Source organism: Sciurus vulgaris (genome assembly GCF_902686455.1).
Source record: "Sciurus vulgaris genome assembly, chromosome: 3".
NCBI classification, from domain to species: Eukaryota; Metazoa; Chordata; class Mammalia; order Rodentia; family Sciuridae; genus Sciurus; species Sciurus vulgaris.
In genome coordinates, this window is record NC_136463.1 from 156,580,153 (window position 1) to 156,597,896 (window position 17,744).

The 17,744-nt window shown below is 36.8% G+C and overlaps 1 protein-coding gene across 1 annotated transcript; it reads left to right on the plus strand.

Moving 5' to 3' along the window:
• Positions 1–238: 238 nt before the first annotated feature.
• Positions 239–17,542, plus strand: ICOS (inducible T cell costimulator). Its single transcript, XM_079132986.1, has 5 exons — positions 239–371; positions 13,255–13,593; positions 14,285–14,391; positions 15,408–15,492; positions 17,110–17,542. Exons 1-5 carry the CDS (start codon positions 314–316, stop codon positions 17,121–17,123), a joined length of 603 nt encoding a protein of 200 aa, XP_078989112.1. The 5' UTR covers positions 239–313; the 3' UTR covers positions 17,124–17,542.
• The last annotated feature ends 202 nt before the right edge of the window (positions 17,543–17,744 follow it).

Below are 17,744 nucleotides of genomic sequence, written 5' to 3' on the forward strand. Positions count from 1 at the left end.
TGGTTCTGAAAATAGTAGACTTTGTCTTTTTAATTTGTTTAGTTGGAGACAGAATAAGTGTCAAGTTTTTTTTTTTTTTTCTGTTTAATCATTAGTAATCCATGGGTTAAATCCTTCACCTCCATAAGCAGTAACACTTCCCATATAGCCGTTGACATCAATGAAAAGACACTCCCTTGATTTGATGGTAAGAGTGACACTACATCAACTCCCACAGAACCCACTTCCTCCTTCAGGAAATAGAAAACAATTAAGAACATGAACTGTCAGCTCTGAACACAGAAGGAGAGGACCAGACCTATTTCTGGCAAACATGAAGTCAGACCTCTGGTATTTCTTTGTTTTCTGCTCCCAAATCGAACTTCTAACAGGTGAGTGGCCTTTTGACTATTTTTTACTAAGTTATAATTCAGGTGAGCATTAGGAAAAATCAAAAGTATAAAAATGAGGCACCAAATAGAAAGTGGTCTTGCTTTTTGAAACCAGCAACTGTTCAGAGCAGCCTGACCACATGGATGGGGGTACCATGTCCCCAGGTCACTTGGATGGCACTGGGTTTGCATTGCTGCCTTTGATACTGTGCTTTAGAATGAAAAATATGTTTCAACAAACCATTAAATTTTTAAATTACCTGCTTGGTTTACCTGTCAGAGGATAAAGTAGAAGAGGGGCTTACTGTTCTCAGAGAAAGATGAAAGGAAAAATAACTTGTGTCAACAGAATGAGAATTAAATAGCCCTGGCATTTGGGCTAGGAATTCTTCTACGGTAGAAAATAAAACAGAAGTGCTTCAAAAGAAGGATTTTGATTTTAATCTTACCTGGATGGTCTGTTGTCTGAAATATGTCAGCTGTCATAGGGTTTTTATTGACACTAAGTTTGAGAGTCCCCCTGAAAGGCCAAGGAAGAGTGGATGATTAAAAATCTTTCTAACTCCTGTAGACATAAAAAAATCATTTTGGAGTCTTTGATTCTTTCTCTCATGTGGTATACATTAGACTCTAAATGAACAATTTAATTATGTTATATGTAATGTAAATTAATATATGTGCTTCTTACTCTATACATTTTTCTTTTTTTATTTTTTAACTTTGGGCTCTATTCTTGAGACTGGGGAAAGTCAAGAAAAATTATATTAAATGGGGAAGTTCTGTTAACAGAAAAAGTAAAGGCAGAACTTTTAGTAAGTCTAATCCCATTTAGAAATGCCTTTTATTCCAATGGTACAAAGAAATACATATTACTTTTCTTTAAAAAAAAAAAAAGTTCAAAACCCAAACTGAATTTGTCCAATGTTTGATGGTGTCCTATTTCAGTTCTTCAAATACTCTGTAGAGTAAATTGTTACTTGTAACAAGTCCCAAGAGCAGTTGTGGCTACTCATTTGTTCTTGCCTTTCCTGCAACCTCACAAAGTCCTTTAGCAGCATAAATAACATGGATAATTCTGGAATTGAAGTCCATTCATTCATTTGTCCCCTCATGTAGCACCAACTCTTGCCCTGTAGGAGGTGCTGGGCTAGCTGCGACCTGTACAAGGAGAGCAAAACCAGGTCTCTCCTGCTCTCTTGAAACGAATCCAATGCTAGGGAGAGAGAGACACTAATGAAACAGTCCCAGGAATTAACAGTAGTTATAAGCAAAACACAGTTGTACGAGAAGATGTAACGAGGAGCCTGGCTAGATGGGGTGGATGCATGGGTGGGCTTGGCGTATAGGGTCACTGAAGTCTTTCTGTGGAAATGGCACTTGAGTTGAGAGCTGAGCAACAGTAGGAATCAATGAGGAGGAGAGTCAGAAGGTGGGGAAGGCCATTCCACAGCATGAAGAGAGTAAGCAGGAAGTACCTGTGGCAGGAGGGAATGAAGCGTGGTCAGAGAGCTGGAAGGAAGCAACTGTGCCTCTGCACAGAGAGAGAAGAGGTTGGTGATGTCGCAAGGTGAGGTTGGAAAGGAAAGCAGAGACCTGATCATTCAGACCATAGGGCCATGTTAAAGATTTTGGATTTTCTTTCAAGAACATTTGTGTGAGTTTTTGCAGGGCTTATTTGTACTACTAAAAACCATTCCAACATGCCAAACCCTTTTTGGCAGTTATGCTTCTTGGTACTATGAACCAGAGCTTTGAATTGGCATTGGTATTCTTTCTGTGGAAGAATAGATCTAGCCTGGGGTAGGATTATTACCACTGCCAGACTAAGCTGATGAATAAATTGTGCATTTGGAATAATAGTCACCTTCAATTCCAGATGAATAAAACCAATGTTCACTCTCATCCCTTGAAAACCACACTATTTTGGCATGCCATTTTCTGATAGGTGGCAAAATTAAGGCACAAATAGCTAAATGGTGATAATAAATACACTAGTAATCATCATATTCACAATACCACTATGATGATGTATTCAGCAACTACCATTTTAAGCAATAAACACAAAGGACTAAACTCAGGTAAACTAAACACCCACAGGTCCTCGGCAATTTTTTAATCCTTCCAACACTGAAGTCTTTCTTACGCTACGTAGACAAAGGTTTTCTTACCTCAGTCAATGCTTGAAAATTGAAGCTCAGACCAGGAAAGGCTAAGTGGATTACTACACAGCAGTTAGTGGCAGAACCGAGATTAGAACTCCGTGGGGTCTGATTTCAACATCCACATTCTTTCCACACTCTGTGGAAGTGGCACAGACATGACACAGATTTTAAGTGACAGAAATTCTGGTCAATTTTGTTATTTGATTGGTAAATTAAGAAGTTTGGGAATCTTGGCCATTCCCAGTCTTTGGTGGATCTTGATGTAAAATTTAACCAAGTCATGATATTCTTTTAGTGATTCTGAAACAGTAGAAGTCTCTTCTACTGTTGTGAAAACTCTTATTTCATTCAGAAGAGCTTCTTCCTCAGCTTTCTGGGCAACAGGGACCTTGTGGGTGACCTGATGAACCTGGTTTGGGGAAGACCACCCCGAAAGCAGTGTGGGAATGCCAATGGCAGATGATGCCTAAAGCACCTGCCTCACGAGGTGTTGGGTCAGGAAGCTGGGAGCCCACCTGGACCCCTGCTTTGTTGAGGGTGTTGAGGATTCCTGAATTCCACCACCACAGGGAGACTGTCCTGGGCCTTTCACCACCTGGTTCTTCCTCCAGAGCTCAGAGGGAAGTCTGTGGACATGAGCTGACCTTTGAGCCTCTCCAATCTCTCAGGTCTGGGCAGAAATATCTCCTGTGGGTCGTGCACAATATAGTGATGCTTGTTATCTACTTTGTTCAAGCAAAAATGAAAAAGAAGCAGATTGTCTCTAAGCAGGGTGACCCCCCAGAGCTGATATAATCTATCTGAGCCATTTTGATACAGATGCATCACTTCCTGTAAGCAAAAACTGTTTAAAAGTAACTTTTTTGAATTTAAGTAATTGAACTTTTTACAGCCTTTGTTTATGTTATTCTAGGATTCAGCATGGAAGAATCCATTCATGCAATGAGCAATACTCCCTTTGCTGCTCTCACAAAGAAAGTTCTATTTATTTCGTCCTATCTAGAACTAAAGCGAAAATCCCAAAGAAGTGCCAGTTTGCACTTATTTAATGACAGTGGAAGTTTTTTTGTTTTGTTTTGTTTTGATTTGTTTTTTTTTTTTTTTTTTTTGTATGGGTGAGTTCCCTTCTGTGCATTTCTACTGGCAGATAAGTTACTGGATGATCATTAAGAATTTTAACTCTACCAGAGTCAGGATCCAGACTTTTCTGTAGGTTCAAATATGCAGAGCCATGTAAAACAAAATAGCTGGTGAATGAATGTCTAAGGGAAGGAAAGCATTAAGCACACATAATTGTATATCTATGAAATTATATATTTTAAAATTATATATTTTAGCCATGTGATAATTCTTTGAATCACAGAACACATATGTAGCACCATTTTGAGGATTTGGGGGCAATAATATATCTAAGATTTATTATATAATCTACATTATATAATGTATTATGTAATATTATTTTAATATTGAAATCTAATATAAAATAAATGTAATATAATATAAAAAATCTGAACATAATTTCCATATCTAGCCTGATGCTGAATATTTCTTTTTGTTTCTTTAGCTCCTATGCTTTAGTTTCTGTAAAATGCAGGATTTGGATGAGATTTTTGGACTAGGAAATTCATAAGTTTGTGGACTCTGGGGTCAGATTGTCTAGGTTCAAATTATGGTTCTATCAGATATTGGGCTGTTTACCTGGGGCCAGTTAGTCAGGTCTCATTTTCCTCAACTCTAAAATAGAAATAAAAATGGACAATCTGACTTCAAAGTTGTTACAAGAAGCAAATGGCATATTTCATGTAATGCACCTCACACGGTACCCTATGCATAAAGGCACTAATACTTACAAGCTGCTCTTGCAGCTGTTGTTATTTGGAAGCCACTGAAAACTATTGGATTTCAGGAACTGGTTGGACATCATTTGGGTTGAGTCTTGGTTTTTGGACTGGGAAATAAGTGTCCCCCAGTATCTAGTAAATACAATCTCTTGCTCTATTTTTCTTCCTCTATTCTTCAGCCTAAGAACTTTTGCCAATATCATGCTTAGCCTTCATTTTCTTCTGTTCATTCATTTAAAAAATATTGCAATTCTTCTACTGTGTTCCAGGTCCCGGGCTTATTTAGGCAACCATGATGCAGACCGTATCCTTGTAGAACTCATGGTTAAATGAGGAAGAAAGGAAAGGGTGATGCTGTAAGGGGCTGTGTGCTGTAAATATATTGGTTTAACTAAGGCATTATTGAGAGCTTAGTTGGAGTCTTTGAGGACCTTGAGAGAGGAGTTGGCATTTCAAATGGTTCTTAAAGAATGCATAAGGGTTTCTAGTCAGATAAAGGGGTAACAGGATATTGTAGTTTATGAAAAGAAGTACTGAAGTGGAAGGAATGGCCAACAATTTCACTGTGGTTTTCACAGATGGTCTAGGGGTTCTGGAGGCACACTGTGTCACGTGAAGGAGGTTAAGCAATAGATTAATGGAAACTTTGAATCTGGGAAGTGAATGCTCTTTAGAAACACAATTGTGGGAGCAGCATGAAGGCAGGGAGAGACTGGCCAACCAAATAGTAAAGAGATGTTTCCACAGAAAAGGGAAGACATGAAAGAGGTCTAGAATGGCAATGAGAATGGAAAAGAAGGACAGAATTCAAGAGCTCTCCAGGAGATAGAGTCAATTGAACTTGGTGACCAATTAGATGAAAAGAGTCAGAAACAGAAAGAAATGAAGAAGACTCTGAGCGGCCTAGGGTCTGAGTAGTGACTCCCTTAAGGGATAGGACTTGGGTTTGATGAGTGAATATTGAGTTCAGTTTGGAAATGTTACACTTGATGTGTTATTGTATATCCAGATAGAGATGCTGAAAGAAATTGGAAACCAAAGACTGGAGGGTTGAGTGGGAGAAACAGAACTGAGTTACTGTGGTCAAAGTAAGAGCTGGAGCCATAATTGTAAAAGAGTCCACACAGTCCGTGTGCCCAGAGACTTTTACACAGCAGCCGAGGAGTGGGAAGCAAGGTGGCTGTTGTGGAGAGTGGTTAAAACTGTCTCCTTCCCCTTGGTGGAGTGAAGCTGGGTTCATTTAATCTCATGAGATTTCCCTAATATGACTGTTTCAAATCAATAGCAATGAAATAACTAATAGTCATAGTTAATTACTTTGTGACTATTGCTACAAAGTTTTATAACACCTTTGGGATTTTTCCATTTTCACAAAGAAAATGACTTTTAAGGAGGAGAAAATGGATCTTTCATTTTTCTTATTATACATGCTTAGAGAACTGAGAGTTGTTTTATGCCTCCTGTAGAGTTCCTTAGAGAGTAAAAACAATTTACACATCGTGTGTGTGTGTGTGTGTGTGTGTGTATGTGTGTGTATATTCTTTTGTCTTTTTGTCTCTGTTTTCACTTTTCTTCACAGTTCTTGGCTCCCCCGCCAAATGTTAGAAATTTAAATTATATTGAATTTATCTTGCATACCCTCTCAACCTTCCTGAACTCAATCACTTCTTCAGAATGTAGATGGCTTTGAATTGTAACATAAGTATAGAAATGATGCATATATAAAAATCTACTAACCAAGATTCTAAAAGTGTTAGCTAGGAAACTCATATGAAATGATATTGTTTTTATGAAAGGTAGAAATAATAGGTGGAAATCACATTTCTAATAATGCCAGAATTTCTGTGTAAAATATCAAGTGTGACCAAAATGTAATATAAGCGTGGCATTTTAAGAACTTTGCCTCTTGCCTAACATTCCTGGGTTGTACCAAACTAAGGCTTATCATTGTTTGATTTCAGAAAATGTGTTTAATAAGCACCATCAATAATTGCAAACTCAGGAGATCTTATCTTTTTATCACTCCGAGACCTTTGTAGAGGTTTGTGGTTAGCAGTCTGAGTTAGAGAATAAAATCGCATTGCTGATCTGTTTTGCACCCTTCGCCTTATGCGAGTTCTCCAAATGTTTTCTCCAAAGGATTAACTAAGGATAATACAACTGTGTATAGAGCCCTGGCAGTGTAGGTGAAAGAAAAGAAATACTTCAGATAATAAAATAATCAACTTACAAATAGACTCTCGAGCCATTGTGCAATTCTCAGATAAAAGACATGCAAAGACATCCCCAAAAAGAGATGCAAAGGTTCCTATCTTTGAAAAATTTGAAAACCTAAAAAACTCAACCAATACAACAATTCTGATTTTACTCTTGAAAACATTAGTCTATATATAGCAAAGACAGCATGATAAGAATCATAGTAGTAGTCAACAGGTGGAGTCTTTTTTGGGAAGAATACACCCCACGGGACATGATACTTAATGTGATTAAGAAAAATAGCCGAAAGTGAACAGATATCTTACATGTAGTAGTCAGGTTTTCAGACTCATTACCAGGATATAAGAGAACATCTTTTTATTTGTGTTTCTGACAGTGTGTCAATTCCCAAAAGATGTAATGTGATGTTGATATTGCAAATCACTAACATGCTGTAAATAAACATTTGGAAGTGTCAGAACAATCACTGGTCCAGGACCCACTGTCCTGGCCATATTGTGCATGCCGAGGAGCTAAAAAGTCAACTAGATTTGAACCTGTCCTCTCCCTCATAAACATCAAAGAGCCAAGAAAACAATTGATCAGCTAAACAAGTCTTTATGATCCTAGTGGGTATTTTAAGTTAAAGAGCCTTTTTCTTTAAAGCTCAGATAGGTAATCTTTACTAGAACCTGACATCCCAGTCGGGGTGGTGACTTGTATGTGTGATTGTATGTCTTCATGTATTTGTTTCCAGAAGAAAAGCACCATGGTATAGCTAACCTTGGGGTAACATCCTAGCTGAGTTGCAATCCTGGGCAAGATGCCGAGTTCTGAGCCCAGTTTAACCTAACAAATGTAAATGCAAAATATAAAATAAAAGTTTCACCTTGATCATTTCTAAGAGCACTTTTAGTTCTTATATTCTATATTCCATGCTTTATCTCCCAAGGTTGATGATGTCTCTGAGATCTATATTTGTATTGCCCATTCATTCATCCATCTATCCATCTGTCCATCCATTCTTCCATCTGATAAATATTTATTGCAACTTACTGTATACCAGGTACTATTGTAGATACTTGGAATGGATTGATGAATGATCAACAAAGTCTCAGATTTTAGCTTTATATTATGGTGGAGTAGTCAGACAATAAACAAGTAAACAAACAAATAAACCACATAATTTCAGAAAGTGATAAATATTTTCTATTTCAGGTAATATGATAGAAAATGACTTAGGTGGGTTGTGTGCCCACTGGTTGCTAAAGAAGTATCCTTATTCTTGAATAAGGAGAGAGAAGCAATCATATGAAGATCAGAGAAAATACTTCAGTTCAAAACTCTAAGAACCAACTTCACATGTTTGAGGAATAAAAACAGAAGGGCAGTGTGACTTTGGTGTGTTGAGTGACTGGTGTAAACAGGCAGTAGAGAGGTAGCATGGAAGCCGTAGGTCATTGGGAAGCAGGGTCGGGGGTGGGTTTTATTACAAGTGATATAGGAAGGGCCTGCAAGATTTATAAGCAGGACAGTGATACTATCTTATCCTCTATGTCAGAAGATCATTCTGGCTTCTTGGTGAAGAATGGATTATAAACGGGCAAGAGTGAAAACAGAAAGTTAGTGAGCTCTTCTAGCACCAGAGAGATGACTGCGATTTTGACCAGTTGCAGCTTAGATGGAAAAGTGGGTAGATTTTGTTGGCCGTAAAACAGAGGAACAGAAAATTAGGCCTTCTTCCCACTGATAGATTTTAGCAGTGGTCTTTTAAGATGGCGACCACGTCTAGGTTCACATGGCTGACTGCTTCTATTACACTTCTATTCATTGTTACTAACAATACTTTGTGGACTGAACCAAAAATCTTTCCTGCATCCAAGAAATTGTGTGACCTCAGGCAAATAATTTATTCTGTCTGGGCCTTCAGTTGTCGGTACACAGAGACTTTCTGTGTGATTTCTAAGTTCTCCAGGTCTGACTGTGTATGATGCTGGGAATTGGTTGACTTATATTACGGGAAATAAGGCGAGTGAAAGTAAGGGTGCCCTCAGGATCGGAACATGGACTGACCGTGTGCATGAGCATTTATTGGAGATAGAGGTGGGAGCTTAGGAAGAGTGATGAGCATATCAAAGACAGTGTAAGAGAGGATATTTTGGAGAAAAATTTTTAATTAAGAGACTGTATGTGAAGAAAATGTAAATATGAGAGGAAGGAAAATTAGCAAGAAGAAAGAGATCGATGGGCAGGACACTCAAAAATTTTTAACTACTGGTACGACAGAGCAATCAGTCAGACAGATTTGACACCCAACCAATCAAAGCAGACACTGGATATTAAAATTGACTTGAAGTTCAGAATATCACAAGGAGTGGAGAAAATAGTCTAGCTGTTTCTGCAGTTACAATGCACTAACGTATTCTGATTTCCCATAAGTTGTGTATCCACTAAATGCAACCATTTTGTAAGGGATGTTCTCCTTTTGATATTATTTTTTCAAAATACTATCACAAAGAATTATTTGTGATTTGGTATCTGAATAGATCTGCTCTATGGGCATCAACATAATTTTGTAATCAATTAATTACCATGGTTGAAAACTCTCAAATGACAGACTCAGAGTCATCAAATGTCTTCCAGATGGAAAGATTAAGCATTGGGCATGTACAAACCTGAATCAGCCATCTTATGACTACAGACTACAGAGATAGCGAAAAGGTGACTCAGGTGGTTTTGAAGCAAAAAATGATAAAAAGAATAATTAAGAATGCCCAATAGAAATAGCAAGTTGGAATCCCTAGTCGATATCAATGGCCCACAACTTGATACTGTCATCCAAGAAAAATGGAACCTTTCCTAGCCCTCCTAAATACTTTTGTGGGAAAGAAATTTAGGTGCATTCATTTTAATTTTTCTGACTTCTTGGAATATTCCATTTAAAGACAAGATTATGGCCTGCTCTCTGGGGGACTCACCCAACTGCAATGTTTTAGCTCTCTTGGTTATTTGCAATCTCAGATGGGTAGGTTTTGATCATGATCCAGACAAAGTAACTGTTGGAAAGGTGTTTCCATTTTATTTTCTTACTTCACAGATGAGGAGATGGATATTTAGAGGGTACCCTAGTCACAGAGCCTGGCTAGAGAAGAATTTGTTTTTGGTTTCCTTGAGAAACACTGTAGTGCATGTCCATCATTATATTTCAACTTATGTTGGGTGGTAGGTCACAAAGTGGGCACAAAAGGGGGAAAAGCTGCTGACCAAGTTATCTTCAAAAACAGAACACAAGGCATCTATGTTTGTTTGTGTATACAGTGACAGCAGTCACCTTTGCCCAAAGACCTCTTTGTGGTTTATTTGCTGCCATCCTAAGGTGTTTGGGAAATTTGCTCTGAACAATTTTAAGAGAACCAGTCCGATGATCTTATCTTCTGCAGTAGACAGTGGAGACAAAAGCATCAAAATAAGAGTTGCACAACATAATTCACTCTAGGACAAGTAAGTCCCCAAGCAAAATGTGCTTCACTTTAATCTAATGTAGACTGTATCTATCTTCTGTCAGTTTTTTCCTTTTTGCTTACATTGTTCCTTCCATTTAAAAAATTGAAACAAGGATTATTTTCTCCCTTATTTTTGACTTTTTTAAATTGTAAAACAAAATGTCTACATAGAAATGTGACCAAAGCATAAATGCACAATTTAATAAATAATGGTAGAGTATACTATCCCACCCCCTATAATAACCACAGACCAAGAAATAAACCATTGTCCACACACAGAAGGCTTTTCACCCCTGTGTGATTCCTTCATCATTCTAATCCACCCCCCAACCCCTAGACAGAACTATTAGGCTGGTTTTATGATACTTACTTAGGGTATAGTTCTAGTTTTTTTCTTTTAGTGATTATGCAAGAAGTCTCAACATTCACACTTCGCTATCAAAGTTTCAAATTGCAAATATCTTTACTGTCCTCCTAGACAGAATGTTCTAGGTTGATAGGTAGTTTCTTTCAGCACATTGAAGATATAATATCTAATTCCACTGCATCATGGTTTTTGTTGCTGATATTGAGATTTCACCTGCCAGTTTTAATAGTTGCTTCTTTGAAAGTAATGAGTGCGTATTTTTCTCTCTAACTTCTTTTAGGATTCTCACTAAGATACATGTAAGGTGTGCATGTAATCTTTAAGAAATTTGCTTATGATTCATTGGGATTCATGTATCTGTGGATTGCATCTGCCTTCTGAACTATCTTTTAGTTCTTCAATTCTCTCTATAGCCTCATCAAATTCCTTTAAACTATCCATTGAGTTTTTAATCTCACCTAGTGCCATATTTTTCCCAGTTCTAATTGGTTCTTTTAAAATTAATTTAAAAATTTTTCTTGTGCTCTGCAGATGTTATTATGAGTTTGTCATTTATTTCCTTAAACATAATAAGCTCAACTGTCTTATTTTGTAGATCTGATAATTCAAAGATTATAAATTATTTGTGGGTTTGTTTCTGTAGTTTATTATTTATATTGTTGCCTTATTTTTGTGTGTTTTGCTATTTTTAATAGTGTTCTTATCATTGCATTTAATATTATGTGTAGAATTTAAAACCTTTTCTTAGAATAGACTGCAATTTTGCTTTAAAAACCTGGTGGTAATGAAAGTCTAGTATCTCCTCAAATCAACTTCAAGGACTGAGGCTTTCTGGAATATTGAAGTGATTTGAAGGTGGGGTAGACTCCATTTGAGAGTTGGTTTACTTCTGGTTTCCTGTACTCCAAGTATGTAACTCTTTGGGGTCCAAGATTGAGAAGAAAGTCTGTTAGATTCCTTACTTTGCAGACTCTGTGAGATAAAACACACACACACACACACACACACACACACACACACACATACACACACACACACACACAGAGTTTGAACTTGGGAGATCAACAAATGCTTTCAGAGCAAAAGCAGCTTCTAAGTTCTATTTCTTTTTCTGGGTTCTGGATCTCTTTACAAATTTAACCTGATACTTTCTCCTCTTTTAGTCAACTATTTAATCCTTTTAATATTATTTTTAGACATTTTGTTGGGGCTTTTGGTTATTTTACTGACGAACAATCTGTATTGCCATAACTGAAAACTGGAACACTTGTGCTTTTTTTCATAATCAAATCCCTAATCTGAAAATCTATTCCCTAGAAATACAAGGGGTATAAGTTTAAGCCTAGAGGTATTAAAGAAAATAAGTAACTGTGAACTTTAAATGAAATTGAGGAAACTAATGCAAGAAGAGACACAGCAATTCAATCCTCTTCTATGCTACTGGTCTTAATACAAATTGGAACACTTAATTAAGAAAGCAATATGAAGATACACAGCATTATAATAATGTTTAAATATTTTGGCCAAATACCATAATATTTACATAAAAGCCAAATGCTGAAAAGAACCCTGATAGCCCACCTTAGTGGATTAGTTTTAATAGGTTATGATAGATTAACATGATGGCAGATTATGTAATCATTTAAAAAGAAAATTAAGATGATAAAACATTCATGATATGCCATTAAATGACAATAGCAGAACACAAAATAACATTTGCTATGTAAAGTAGCATGTATCTGGATGATAAAGAGCAAAAACATACAAACAGTATTTCTATTTCCCTGGAGAATTGGGAAATTTTTCTTAAAATTCTTTATACTTATTTAATCTTCTTTTAAAAAAAAGGTTTCAAAACTTGAGTAAAAAAATTTTTCATTCTAATAATTTTTTTCCAATATCAGAATGAAACTTTATCATATTTAAAAAAATAAAAGGATCAGAAAAAGTAAAAGAAAGAACATATAAACTAGTAGCTCAGAATCTGCAACCAGTCTAAAGTCATTTCAGTTTCTTTCCTCCTGTGATACCCATGTAGCTCACAAAAATAACTTTGGTTCTTTTGAGCTTAAAGTTTTCTAAAAATGTGAGAAAGTAAGCAAAAATCTGAAACCTTACCTCTATTATCAGGCTTTGATTCATTTCTGGGGAGTGAGGTTCAGAGAAAACCCATCCCTATTATTTGAACATAATTGATCTGTTCTTTTATTCTGCAGTGGGAGGGTATAATGTAAATATCTATTTATATGTAATTGTCCAATTTTAGCTTTGGCTATTTTGTACTTTTAAAAATGTTTTTCTTTTAAATAGTATCTTTCCCCAATCTCTCTTTGTTCAACTAACAGCTATGCAGCTTTCAATTTCTCTTTTGAAAAAGTCACTTCTTTCAATGGACATTTTCTGATCCTCCGATCAAAATTATAACCTATCCCAGCCCAACCATATATCTGAATAGTTCTCCATTCCTAGCACAAATTATGGTGTATCACTACATAATTATTTGTTTACCATCAGTCTCCATTGTGAGGGCCCATATTTGTTTGATTCGATCTATTTATATGTATTATTGAATACTTAATACTTTATATATCACATACTCATATCAGACAAGCACATTTCTAATTAGGTTTTTTTCTGGGTCACGGTTTTACCTTTTGTTATACTCTTTTCTTTGTTAGCCTGTACATGAAAATCTTTCATTTTGGTACAATAGAGGTGACTTTATGAAGAGATTACTTTTATGTTTAAATATAATTATTAGGGCAATATATTCACAAAACGTCACTTTGCTTTGTTTTCTTTCTTTTTATCCAGGAGAAATCAATGATTCTGCCAAGTTTGATATGTTTACATTTCACAATGGAGGTGTACAAATTTTATGCAAATACCCTGAGACTGTCCAGCAGTTTAAAATGGAGTTACTGAAAGGGAGGCAAGTACTCTGTGATCTCACTAAGATAAAGGGAAGTGGAAACATGGTGTCCATTAGGAATATGAAATTCTGCCAATCTCAGTTATCCAACAACAGTGTCTCCTTTTTTCTAAATAACTTGGACAGTTCTCATGGCAGCTATTACGTCTGCAACCTATCAATTTTTGATCCTCCTCCTTTTCAAGAAAAGATTCTTAGCAGAGAATATTTGCATATTTATGGTAAGACATTGCTTTTATGTTTGGGGCTTAAGAGTACATATACATTCTGACAACTTTTCTCACTAATGAAAACAATTAAACAAGTACCTTTCCTGTTAGAGTTCATTTAGGTGTAGTTGATGGCAGATCATTTTTTGATGAAATATACAAGAGATGATTTATTATTCATCATAATTGGTATTATTGATAATATGTAATTTAATCACATAGACTGTTGACACTGTTGACTTAGAATTAGGTCATGTTGTCTTTAAAACACATGCCAATGAAAAACAGAACAATTTAAGGCAAATACCCCAATTCATGGCTTAATCATGGTTACCTCAGTTAATGGAAGGTATAAAGTGTTTTTTTGCTGCTGAGTTTGTGAATGAAGTGAGAATGATTAAAAATCATGGTTTTATACCATTACTTTTCCTACTTACTCTTTTGCAAAAATACCGTATTGACCACATTTGTAAACATATGTTGGTAGATTTCTTAGGTTTTAGTTTCTGGATCCTTGCTATAATACTGAGGTGATATTAGCTACCATTTACTGAATTTCTTGATGTTAATGAAGAAAAACTTTATATGACTAATGTCTCCTTTAAATTTTATAAAAGAACTCATGATTCAGTACTGAAAGAGATTTGATTCTCAGAGTTTTTTGTTTGTTTTTTTTAATTAACGTGTCTCTTTTGCAACCCAGAATCACAGCTTTGTTGCCAACTGAAGTTCTGGTTACCCATTGGATGTGCAGTTTTTATTGTTGTATACACTTTTGGATGCTTTTTTATTTTTTGGTTTACAAAAAAGGTAAGAAATTTCTATCTCTTCTTGCATGTGCTTTCCTGAGTAGTTATTTACTCATCAAAAATACACATTGCTCTTTGCCAGAGTTATTTGATCAAAAGGTTGACAATTCCTTTTCTCTAAGATATACCTACTAATTAAACTAATAAGTTGGAATGGAGCTTGTTTATTTGTTCATTTTATAGCTTACCTCATTCCAAAAAGACTCAGTGTCTTATAGAGCTATGTTATGATTATTATTATTCAAAAAAGATAGGAAATTGGGGTCAAGGGAGACAAAAGATTAGGAAGGAGGTTAAAATATTCAAATAGATGTCTCTGATTTTTGAAATTACTAAACATAGCTTTGAATCTAAGATTCCTAAGAGTTAGGGAAAAGATGAAACAATTAGTTGTAGGTCTCACGTAAATGATAAATTAAGAATACCAGCAAGAAATCTTACAATGTGCCAGTAGTAGCTGAGAAGGAAATTGCTAGCTTCTTTTCCTGGCAAGTTACTAGACTCCTTGCTTTTAATGAAAACTGCTGAAAATCTTTTCATAGAGATAAGATAACAGCAAAATAAAAAAAAAAATCTAAAGAATGTCTGTAGGACATTCTTTTTAGTCTTTTACATTGCAGGTTCTGACTCAGAGACCCTATGTCATTCTGCATATTAGGCACGTGTGCTAATACTGAAATGCACACACAGCGTGCCAGGTGGTGTGTGTATCTGTGCCAGAATAGAATTTGAAAAGGAGGAAAGAAGGAAGAAGAGACAGTGCCACAATCTAAGTTGAGGCAGTGCCACAATCCAAGTTGATTGGGGAAGGAACAATAAGGGGCAAAAATGAGGAAGGAAATTTGGCAGAAAATTCTTAGTACTTAAAGTCTTTTTAGTACCGTTATACTTAACCCACCACCAGGAATTAGTTCATGATCACCCTTTCGTCATGTATCTCTTCAACAAAGAATAGAAAATAGGCAAGAAAATGGCAAAGAGCAGATGACGAACCACATTTCTGACTTTTTCTTTCAGAAGTACGGATCCAGTGTGCATGACCCCAACAGTGAATACATGTTCATGGCAGCCGTGCACACAGCGAAAAAAACCAGACTTGCAGGTACGGCTCCACCTGGAGGTTTGGGGAGAGAAGAGGGTTGTTTTAAAGGAAAGGTAGACATCCCTAAGGTCTCATTTTAGTATTTTCTGTTAAAAAAAAAATGTGAATTTTTACCTTAACAGAATCTAGGCCCTCTGCAGCATATTATTTTCAATATATTTAACACAATCTGTATTACTATTAAAAATAAATAACCCATTAAAAAGTTCATAAGCCACAACTTCGTCAAGGTAATTTTCCAAGTGTTACTTAAAAAACTGGAAATCCTAAATCTTCTTTGTTGAAAAGTTCATCAGGTCATATGAGGAGCATTGACGTGTGAGTTAAGTGTGAGTTTCTGAGTGTGGTGCTGTGGGGACTGCATAGATGTTTGAGAATTTTACACCGAGATTAGGAAAAGAGACCTGGACTCATCCTACAGGTGATGGGAAAGGAGAGATTAATGAAGACATTCGGGTATATCTATGCAAAGAGAGGGCAAGGCTAGGAACCACGAATGGCCTCAGAAATCTTAGGTAGGTGGAAGTGACCTTTTCTTTTGAGAGTTAGAACTGGGTGCTCCCTACTTTGAGGAGCATCCAAAAAGTCTGGAGCTTCCATTGTGGAAAATTTGTATGTCTTACACCTTTGAGGCTCGAATGATGCGAAGTGTGTAAGGAAAGAGGAGCCTCTGCATTTTTGCCACCTTTGGTGGTGAAGGACTGTACTGAAGGCACAGAGATAGCTTCTGTTGTCATGGAATTTTAGCAGTAAAGGGAGCTAAAAACGCACTGTTAGTCCATCCCCTCCTTTTTTTAGATAACAAAAATTGATGCCCATAGGGTTCAATATCACGTTTGGTTCTCTAGACAGTACCGTAGCTTTGATGGTTGCAAAGAACTTTGTTTTGTTACATTGCAATTGAAAAAAAAAATTATTCCAATCATTGTGTTCATAATAATGTGTTCTGTCTTAGTTTGGGTCCCTGAAAGCAGAATATGAAATGGGTACTTGGGTTGCAAGTGTCTTACTTGGGAGGTGAACCCAGGAAAAGGGGTGACAGAGCAGAATAGGGAATGAGACAGACAAGGAAAAAAGGCAAGTGGGCAGTTGGGGGTGCATTGCTCTAGGCCACAGGGCCTGACTTCATCAGATGTCTGCAAAATGTACTGAGGTCCCCAGAATGGTTCTCCTGAAGGAAGGCAAGTGGGGCATTTATCCACTGGTTCTATCACCACTGGTTTGGAGCTGCCTGCTGGGGACATTAGCTTGCCCTCATCCCTGAGATGTGCCCTGTGCTTGGGATAAGCCTGTTCTCAGGTCTTCAGAGAAAGCAGGGAAGCAGAGGGATGCAGAGCGGGGCTATTGAACCGGAGTAGGGAACATGTGCAGAAAGTGGCCCCCTCCCTGCCAGCAGCAGCTAGAATAAAGTATTAAGAGAATGTCTTATAGTCCTTGAGAGTGGGCAGAGTAAAACTTAAAAATGAGGAACTGGTACCGGTCTTGAAACATAAAGAAAAATTCAGATGGTGTGTCTATGTGTGTGGGTTTGGGTACGAGAGGGAAAGGGGAAAACTTGTTGAAGGGATTTGGCATGTACACAGCTTTTAAAGAATTTACACTTAATTTTTGTTACAGATGTGACCTCATAATCTCTGGCACCCAGGCATGAACCACATTGGTTGGGGGACCAACTTTGAAGTACAAGATGCCTTCATTTCCTGGACCACCGAGAATCTGACAGTTTTTGATGACATATTATCTTCTGCTGATGTTTTGTTCAATCTGGATCAGTGACTCTATCAGTGGAGAGTGATTTTAACAGACTGCCTCACTATTGCTGGGTTCACTCAAAACAAACACCCTCTCACAACTAGCCTTATAGAAGGCCCTGCTCATGTGTGCTCGACAAACAGACCACATTGGGATAGAGTCCCTGCCTCTCTGCATCTGCTCCTAGCAATGCACCAGCTAGTAAAACAAATGCATCTAAAAAAAAAAAAAAAAAATTCAAGATGCCAAGGGTATTAATCTGCAAAGCTAATGGGTAGCCAAAGGCCAGCATCTGTCCTCATTTTATGAACAGATTACCTCTTTTTTTCTGTAGGGATGAGTATTCCTTTTGAAATCAGACAGTAGAGGGAGATGCTTCACAACTGTAGCTATTTTATTTTTGGGATGTTGATGTATACTATATTGTTCCAATATATTAGCACCTTCATAGTGCTCTCTTCCAATTTCTGGGCCTTAGTTGGACCACTCCACCAAGAGTT